The following is a 9,780-nucleotide window of genomic DNA, read 5'->3' as shown; positions in this document are numbered from 1 at the left end:
CATCTCCGATACCTAAATTACCAAATTTAGTTGTTAACAAGCTATCACCATCAGCGGCCCACCTCTCATCCGCAGTATATAACCCCAAAAAATGATACCCAATAATCTAGACACCACGCCTAAACTACTGGATACTACTCTAATATTATCATCATGACATAGAGTAATTGCATAAGCAAACATTATACCCGTACCTATGCATCTCCCAGATAAGCTAGCAGTATAATCAGTATAACATGAACATAAAATAAAGTTGGCATTCATATACTTAGAAAGTATTTCATTACCAGAAATGTATAAATAAGAATATTCTAAATAAAGTACAAGGCTTACAAAAGAGGAAAGGAGAGCTACTAGAGCCATACCCGAACACTTCCGAAGACTTCCGGACTCTGATTTCTATTCTATTCCTACTCCACTAGCTTGATAATACTAAACTAACTTGAGAGAATATGAGAGAGCTCTTGCTTGAAGTGTCTGAAGAAATGGAGAGAGTGAGGGGTTTATATAGCTTGAGACTAACGGTTATGACGGTTGGAAAGGTCGGTAATACCCACCAACCGTCATTGGGGACTCATCTCAGCCGTCCCTCCAATCCCTAGATCAAACGGCCGAGAGGGGGGTTCGGCCGAACCAGGGGCTGGCCCAACCAGCCCACAGTTCGGTTGGCAGCCTCCTCTCTTGATCCCTGTTGTAGACTTGTGAATTTTGGCCCAATTCATCGTGTCATTTCTGAGTTCTTGGTCTATTCATACATAAGTCTGATTCTCGACATCATCCGATTGATTGATCGTCTGATTTGATGTCGATTCTTCTCCACTTTATGGTTATTCTCTGCAAAAGGTTAATAAACCTAATACTGGTGGAATATTATTATTCTAACTTAAATATGCATTGCAAGCATTACTATTTCTCCTCTATTATGGTAATATTGACAGTTGAAATTGATCGCTAACAACCGTCAACAAATGCTTGCAGAAGTTGTCGGTGAGAAAGATGAAACCGCCAAAACAAAATGTTTGCCTTGGAGGGAAGACGAATCTGACAACTCCTGAAGATGATTTCATCACGATTGTCACTGAAAAACTCAATGCAACCCCTACCTGGCGCGCCAACTGTCGGTGTCGTATATCAACAATACTAAAATGGGTAGTATACAAATACAAGATCTAAACGTGGATTGATTATCAGGACAAAGGTTTAGACAGGTTTAGGCCCTCTCGATGAGAGGTAATACCTACTCATGGTTCGGAATTGTTGATAGTCCTTTAATACCAAATATAACTATCGATTCCTGTATAAAAGCAAATCAATGAAATATTAAACCTAGTGATAGGATTTATTATTAACCATTTTCACGAGTGTTGGTGAATATTTGTATGCATGTAATTATGGAAGAAAACCACCTGCCATGCGAAGAAAACCACCTCCGGCCACTCAAACGCTAGCACGAAGATCCATGGGCCAACTAATCATATGAAACTAACATAATTGAAGCCAATTTACTATGCACCGTCATGAGGACCCATAGGACAATGACTAAGGCGAAAATGAGGAAGAAAGGCGGTGAAAGTGATTCCCTCCGAACCATGGTTCGGTCGAACCAAGAGTGTGACTGATCACTGCCACAGCTTCCACATGTCGCTTCCTCAGGTCTCCCCTATGGCGTTTATGCTTGATTCCCAGGCTACATAAGGAGGAGAAGTTCCCACTCTCAAAACACCAGAAAGTTGAGTACAACTCACTTTTATATTTAGCCTACTCTATAGTAGAGTTAGAATATAGGAAGAGAATAAGGGGAAGCTCCAAAAGAAGTGCCCAAAATATCAGAGTTCTCTCCGAGTTTTGGAGGAGTGCTGGAGATGTCGACATTCTCTCCATGGGGTGTACTGGAGGATTGCCGGAGATGTCGGCACTCTCTCCAATCTTGTACCTCGACGATTTCGTCTTTTATATAAGTAAGTATTCATGATTTTCTTTGGTATTTACTTTTCTTATTTAAGTAAATATATTTTCATCTTTGCGGCAGGTTCATCGCTTAGTATTTATACTAAGTGCTCTAGTACTAAGATTGTAGATAAAGAAGAAAGTTCTTGGCCGAGTTGTAATCAATGTTGTAGAGGTGTTGTCTAGGTTAGAAGTTACCTTCATTTATTGTGTGCTCCACGGAATGCAGACGTAGGCAACAGCCAACATGTGGTGACAATCATGTCCGTCTTTCTTAATCCTTCACGTTCGGGTACATCATAGAGATACATGCTGGAGTCCCTTGGTAGACCAGGGGTGAATCGTTGCTCGAAGCAACTAATAGAGTTTTACCTTAACTTAACTAAGATTATTTACACATAGGAATCCTGATACGAACACACTCGCGAGGGGTGGCCCGATCTTCACAGCAGTAGGTTCAAGACAGAGTGCCGGCGTAAACCGAAACACAAGAGGTTAACTAGCTACGAGCAGCAAGAGGATAACTATCTTTATACCTACCAAGGTCGGATGCGACGAAGTGGTGAGGGTGAGAACGATCTGAAGTCTCTGAACTCCGATCCGTCACACCAAGCAATCACAGAACCACGATCCGGAATAACTAGCTTTATACCTACCAAGGTTGGATGCGACCAAGTGGTGAGGGTGAGAACGATCCGAAGCCTCCTGGACTCCGACCCGTCAAACCGAGCAATCACAGAACCACAATCCGGGACTAATTCACACAATGTGGTGCAGCCGAACTAGAAGTCATAGAGCACGAACTAGGGGGCACCAGAGGAGCCTTCTCGCAAGTCCAAAAGAACTCACAAGAACAAAGGGGTAAGACACTTATGCAGTCTTCAGGAATCTCTCATATATGAGGTTTTCAATTGAACAAAAGTTGTCTAATGGATGGAGTAGAGGGGTATTTATACTAGGAACATCCCTCCTAGCTAAGGTGTGAACATAAGAAGCCACGTTCTGGTGGTCAAGGCTAACAAAAATGAGAATGCAAAGAGTTTTCTCGGGTTCGCGCACAGCCCTTCAACTCCTGTGTAGCCTTCAGTAAAAATGCCATAACTTTTGATTGGAGAATGATATTGAGGTGGGGTTTGATGCGTTCGAAACTATACTTGTCCCTCTTTTCCAATCATGTATGCCATGCTTCCCGTCTCTTGATTGGCTGGGTCGCATAAGCCTTAGAAGTTGCAGCGTAAACCATCTTCTTGTTGGTGTAAATAGCTGCTGGTTGGGAATGGGCTGAATCCTCCTCGGCGTAACCCTTGTCGTCCTCAACGTAACCCATCTTCCTTGGCGTAGTGATGATGTCCTCGGGTGTAAACCTTAGCAGTACAAAGGTAGAGCATTTAGGTAGTATAAAATTCTCACTAAAATTTGGGTTAAGTTGAGCAAAGAGCGAGTTCACCTCTTGTTGTATTTTCCTAGCACGGTTGCGCGTAATTAGATCATGATAAGCTTGATCATTCTTGCTGAGACGTAATCTATCAACTTGGTTTATGTCATCTTCATTTTCTTAATGTGATGTATGACGTAAACCATCACCCTTGTTTACGTCAAGTGTAGCTGGGATGTCCTCATCAAATCCTTTCTCTCTTAAGCCTACCATTTAATTGTTGTCCTTAGAAAGATCATATTTGTTGGATTATAAACATATGTTTCCTGTGATTCAATACACTTGCAATACTCTGAGATGAAATGCTATATCGGTTTGTGTGCTTGCGGATTTATCTGTGGCCATAACAAATACCGACACGGATTGTATTCGTCGAGTGTTCCCTGTGATTCATTTAATTTGTTGCCTACGGCAGCCTGTTATATATGTCTTTTAATACAAGTTCAAATTCAATATCTATATCGAGAAAAAAAATTGAATTGTGGAAGTATATATGGTAACTTTTACAATTCGATTTGTTTTTTTTTACTCCATGCATATATTGAATTTGATCTTGCGTGTTTTTCAATAAACATGCGATACAATTAATAACATACTTCTGTAATTTTTTGAAAAAAAAACATTCATAACTATTTGAACCGCTTGTAAAAAAAAACTAACTTTTCATGGACTCATCCATGGATAGAACTGAGCCAAACTAAAATTGCTCTATTGGCGAATCCATAAATTTACTAGAAATAGACATGCATGTTGGATCATTCAAAGAATACCGATAGGGAGTCGGGTAACCCCAGGCCACACTATGATTGTTGTTGTTACACTATCAGCCTCTGCTCAATAATAGAGGCATGAGGCATCCGACATGATCGCGCGCGTGAATGCGATAGAGTAGCAGCATTGCTGCATCAGATAATATTTCGTATCCACAGTGGGGCCAATGCAATGTATTAGTGTATTACGTGTTCGTCATCTTCCCACTTCCCTCCTCTATAAATAGCTCCCAAAATCTATGGCCTGCTTGTGCTCAGTTCACTCTTATCAGTGAATTAGAACATATACTTGTTTCCTTGACAGCTCGTTATTTAGCATGGCTAGGTCACTCGCTGCTGTCCTTCTCCTTATGGTGAGAGATATCATAGTTAGAGATTGAAAATTAAGTTGAAATATTACTCTAGCTAGAATTTAAATTAACCGGAACAATATATGCCCCATAGTACAAACGGTTGATGGATGAACTTCATGAACTTGGAGTTTATTGAATTCTGATGAGAACGTAATATAAGTTATTTTTTTACTTATCTTTCGTTGTAATTAACTTTTGGTTCATCAGTATTTACAAAACTCATCACTCTGCAATTCTGCATCCTACTAGCTGGAGTAGTAGGTATATTTTAAATTCAACTTGTTTCTGACTGCATTTCAGGTCGCCGCCGCGGGAGCCAGCCATGCCGCGTCGCCGGCGGAGCTGTACTGGAAGATCGCGCTCCCGACCTTGCCGATGCCCGGCGCCATTCGCGACCTCATCAACCCAGTGAGCTCAGCGGCCTCAGCTTCGAAGGAGGACACGGTGAACAACGTGTTCTTCCTCGAGAAGGACCTCTTCCCGGGCTCCAAGATGACGCTCCACTTCACCCGCGCCACCGCCGGCGCCGCGCTGCTGCCCCGCGGCCGCGCCGACTCCGTCCCGTTCGCCTCCGAAAAGCTCCCGGAGATCCTCTCCCAGCTCTCCGTCCCCGCCGGCTCCCCGGCCGCCGACGCCATGAGGTCCACTCTCGCCGAGTGCGAGGCCGCGCCGCAGGCCGGTGAGGCCAAGCGCTGCGCGACGTCGCTCGAGTCCATGGTGGAGTTCGCCGCGTCCAGCCTCGGCACCCGCGACGTGCACGCCGTGTCCACGGAGGTCGACAGGGCAGGGCCGACGCGGAGGCAGGCGTACAGGGTGGAGGCCGTGAGGCCCGTGCCGGTGTCCGGCGGCGACATGGTGGCGTGCCACGGCATGGCCTACGCGTACGCCGTGTTCGGGTGCCACACGACCACGGCGGCGGCGTACACGGTGACGCTGGCCGGCGCCGACGGGACCAAGGCGGAGGCGCTCGCGGCGTGCCACACCGACGCGGCGCCCAGGGTGGCGGAGGCGTACAAGAGGCTCGGCGTGGCGCCCGGGAGCGTGCCGGTGTGCCACTTCCTGCCACAGGACGACATGCTCTGGGTGCGCAACTGAGCGCGCGCGCGTGAAAGGGGATAAAAATTGTGTGATCTCAAAGCTAGCTCCTTCCTACAATTTGGAGCTATGTGCGTATCATGTCTTATCATGCATATATGTGTGTGCGACGGCCCGATCGATCGACATGCCACTATACGTGTGGCAGCATGTTAATAAGTTTGCATGTAAGATTCATCCATGCATCTTGTCCGGTGAAATATATAAACTACGACGATGTTGCACGGCTGTACACAATACTCCCGAAAAGATTGTGTTAAATTTCATATTTGTTATATAGCAAAATATAGACATATGTATCTTATATCGTTGATTTGATTATAAATAGAGCAATAGTTAGATTAAAAATCAAACATGGAGCTTATAATATAGATTATTTTTCTTTTAGTTATACTCCCTCTATCCCATAATATAAGGCATGCACACATTCCAATATTCAACTTTAAAAATATTTGACCAACAACTATTACAATATAAATTAAGTTTTGTTTGTTGAAATTAATATCATTAGATTGATATTTAAATTTACTTTAAGATGGTTATAATTTTGTTGCAATAAACCTTATAGTATATGAGAAATTTAAGTCAAAGATTTAATCTTTTAAAGACTGTGCCAAGTTTGACCATGCCTTATATTATGGGATGGAAGGAGTATAAAATAGGAAGGGGAGAGAAATGAGAAGCGTAGAGCTCGCGAGCTAGAGAGGAAATGAAGGAGTGGGCCGGTGTGTAGTGATAGACGCATGCGAGCGTGATGTGGAGGGGATTCATTTTTTGTAATTTTTCTAAGTGATTTAAGTGAAAACCAATTATTAGATGTTACTTTTCTAGGATTTGTATCACATCTTTAAAAAAAATCTTACAAATCCTAGGAAAATAGCATATAATAATTGTCTTTCACTTCAATCACTTGGAAAAATTACAAAGAAAAAATCCCCTCCACATTACCCTCACCTGTGCCCATCACTACACACCTACTCCTTCCCTCTTTGGCTCGAGCTCTGCGCTTTTCATTCCTTTTCTGTTGCTATTTTGTATTACTAAAAGAGAAATAGTTTACAATTATAAGCTTCAGGTCTGATTTCTAATCTAACTATTGCTTTGTTTATAATCAAACCGATGATATAAGATCCATATACCTATATTTTGCTATATAGTAACAAATACGACATTTTAACACAATCAACCTATTACTTATAAATGTCTCAAATGCAGCCTAGGATGCATGCGGGCTAACTTCTTAGTTGCTCAATAATAGAGGTATCCGGCGTGATCGTGAATGCGATATAGCATCTTTCCTACATGACATATTTGTTTTGTTCTGCATAATCCAGTGGGGCCAATGCAATGTATTATTTGTTCGTATTCTTCCCGCTTCCCTCCATAAATAGCTCCCAAAAGCTATGAACTGCTTGTGCTCAGTTTCACTCTTATCAGTGAATTAGATCATATACTTGTGTCCTTGATCGCTCGTTAATTAGCATGGCTAGGTCACTCGCTGCTGTCCTACTCCTTTTGGTGAGCAGAAGCACATATATATCGCTCTTTGTATGGTTTAGTAGTTTTGAGCTAGAACAGAGATAAATTAAGTTGGGAGAGAGAGATATATTATTTAGAGATTGAACGTAATACAATTTTTACTTATTCTAGTTGCAACTTTTGGCTCTGATTGTTTTCAATTCAACTTGTTTCTGACTGCAATTTAGGTCGCCGCCGCGGGAGCCAGCCATGCCGCGTCGCCGGCGGAGATGTACTGGAAGATCGCGCTCCCGACCTCGCCGATGCCCGGCGCCATTCGCGACCTCATCAGCCCAGCGAGCTCAGTGGGCTCAGCTTCGAAGGAGGACACGTTGGGCAACGTGTTCTTCCTCGAGAAGGACCTCTTCCCGGGCTCCAAGATGACGCTCCACTTCACCCGCGCCACCGCCGGCGCCGCGCTGCTCCCCCGCGGCCGCGCCGAGTCCGTCCCGTTCGCCTCCGAAAGGCTCCCGGAGATCCTCTCCCAGCTCTCCATCCCGGCCGTCTCGCCGACCGCCGACGCCATGTGGTCCACGCTCGCCGAGTGCGAGGCCGCGCGGCTCGCCGGCGAGACGACCAAGCACAAGCACTACTGCGCCACGTCGCTCGAGTCCATGGTCGAGTTCGTCGCGTCCAGCCTCGGCACCCGCGACGTCCACGCCGTGTCCACGGAGGTGATCAGCACGTTGACGCCGACGCCGAGGCAGGCGTACAGGGTGGAGGCCGTGAGGCCCGTGGCGGTGCCCGGCGGCGACATGGTGGCATGCCACGGGATGCCGTACGCGTACGCCGTGTTCGGGTTGCACGGGCTCAAGGGCGCGGCGTACACGGTGACGCTGGCCGGCGCCGACGGGACCGTGGCGCAGGCGGTGGCCGCGTGCCACGGGGACGTGGACGGGCACGGCGCGGTGGCGGAGGCATACAAGAGGCTCGGCGTGGCGCCCGGGAGCGTGGCCATCTGCCACTTCCTGCCTCAGGACGACATGATCTGGGTGCGCAACTGAATTAATGAAGCAGCTACCTTGCGCGCCATCCATGGCTAATTATTTTCGACATGCTCCTTCCTATATTTTGGATCTACCTGCCGGCTATCATGTTATCATAAATTTACGCGTGTGTGCGCGCGACGATCCGACATGCCCACACTAACGTGTTTTACTTTGTTAATTAATAAGTCTGCATACCCAGGTCATCTTGTACGGTGCTACTTCCTCTATCCCGAAATAAACCAACTTATAGAGATTGAAGTTTGTCCCAAAATAAAACAACTTCTACCTTCTTACCTACCACCAATGCCTACCACCTGTCTGCAAAACAATAAATTTTATTACTTCAATACCCCGGGTTGGTTCATGTGCAGTACTTAGGACAAGTTTTGTGGTAGATGTAAATGCCACATCTAATTTAAGTCATGTCATCTTCTCATTAATTAAAAGATAGCAAGTGCAACATATTGCACTTTTCTTAGAGATTATATAGAGATTGCCCCTTTTTTTAGATAATGGAATAAAATATCCTGGTATTTGCTCAAACGAGCTACAACCAATTATTACATAGTTCACACAATAGCAAACTCATACAGTGAGTCCAAAACTACATAATGAAAATTTCAAACAAGCACAAACTAATAGATACTGACACAAGATAAAGATCCCACAACTATTTAATTCTATTTGAGAACCTCCATCCAAAGTTAACAAAGAGTTGCATAATCGTTGACTCAAGTTTACGACATGCCATCATTAATTAAGCTGATATCTTCTTCACACCTTTATAATTGAGCCCAACAATGGAGCAATTATGTTGCCCTGAAAAGTACCTGCAAATAAAATTTTGATGGTGATTTATCAAAAACCATGTCATTCCTATTAAACCAAAGAACCCAACATAAAGCGGATGCTCCAACAAGAATAAGATTCTTAATTTTTTTTATCAACACCAACAAGCCAATTCCCAAACATATGAGACATACTTTGTGGAGGATGTAAACCAAAGGAAATGTGTACATATCTCCAAAGAAATCTCGAAAAATAGCAATCGAAGAATAGATGGTAGATGGTTTCATTTTTCATAAAAAACATCTTAAACTACTATTTCAATTCCTCCTAGCCAAATTATCCTTAGTTAACACAATTCCTTTAAGTAGATACCACGTAAAAATCTTAATCTTGAGAGGCATCTTAAGTTTCCAGTTAATCTTATTCCACTCAATATAACCATTATTATTAAAGCTAAATACATAGATCAAACTGTGAATTGACCATTTTGATGAAAGTTCCATCTAAAACTATCACTTTCTTCTGTCGGATCAATATGCACAATTGAAGCACACAGGCTATGCCATAAGGGGTGGCTCATTCTCTCTCTCCTAACTTCTCTCCTCCGCCTTATCACCAATGTCACGTCCTGATAAATTCATCCCGAATTAAAAATCATTCTCTAAAAGGAATAATAGAATTAATTAAAATTCGAAAAGAAATTGACAAACACTAAAATACGTACAAGAAAAATTCGTATTGCCCGGAGAATTTCCGTTAAATCCTTCTTGGTCTAAAAGGCGCCCTCAAATTTTACTTGTATTTTCAGAGCACGGAAAATAATTATTAAGAAAAAAACAATTATCAGAGTTTATTAAAAAGAAAAACTAAAAATAAACCCTCCT

At 43.6% G+C, this 9,780-nt stretch overlaps 2 protein-coding genes across 2 annotated transcripts; both read left to right on the top strand.

The window, feature by feature from the left end:
* The first annotated feature begins 4,390 nt into the window (after positions 1-4,390).
* On the top strand, positions 4,391-5,987 carry LOC127774135 (BURP domain-containing protein 6). The gene is made up of 2 exons (XM_052300418.1): positions 4,391-4,505; positions 4,806-5,987. The coding sequence occupies exons 1-2, from the start codon at positions 4,470-4,472 to the stop codon at positions 5,598-5,600; spliced, it is 831 nt and encodes a 276-aa protein (XP_052156378.1). The 5' UTR covers positions 4,391-4,469; the 3' UTR covers positions 5,601-5,987.
* A 1,016-nt stretch (positions 5,988-7,003) lies between these two features.
* Positions 7,004-8,540, top strand: LOC127774538 (BURP domain-containing protein 2-like). The gene is made up of 2 exons (XM_052300798.1): positions 7,004-7,118; positions 7,307-8,540. Exons 1-2 carry the CDS (start codon positions 7,083-7,085, stop codon positions 8,120-8,122), a joined length of 852 nt encoding a protein of 283 aa, XP_052156758.1. The 5' UTR covers positions 7,004-7,082; the 3' UTR covers positions 8,123-8,540.
* The last annotated feature ends 1,240 nt before the right edge of the window (positions 8,541-9,780 follow it).

This window comes from Oryza glaberrima, chromosome 5 (genome assembly GCF_000147395.1).
Source record: "Oryza glaberrima chromosome 5, OglaRS2, whole genome shotgun sequence".
In the NCBI taxonomy this organism is placed as follows: domain Eukaryota; kingdom Viridiplantae; phylum Streptophyta; class Magnoliopsida; order Poales; family Poaceae; genus Oryza; species Oryza glaberrima.
The sequence above is the reverse complement of the archived record's forward strand: the minus strand, read 5'-3'. Positions and strand labels throughout refer to the sequence as shown.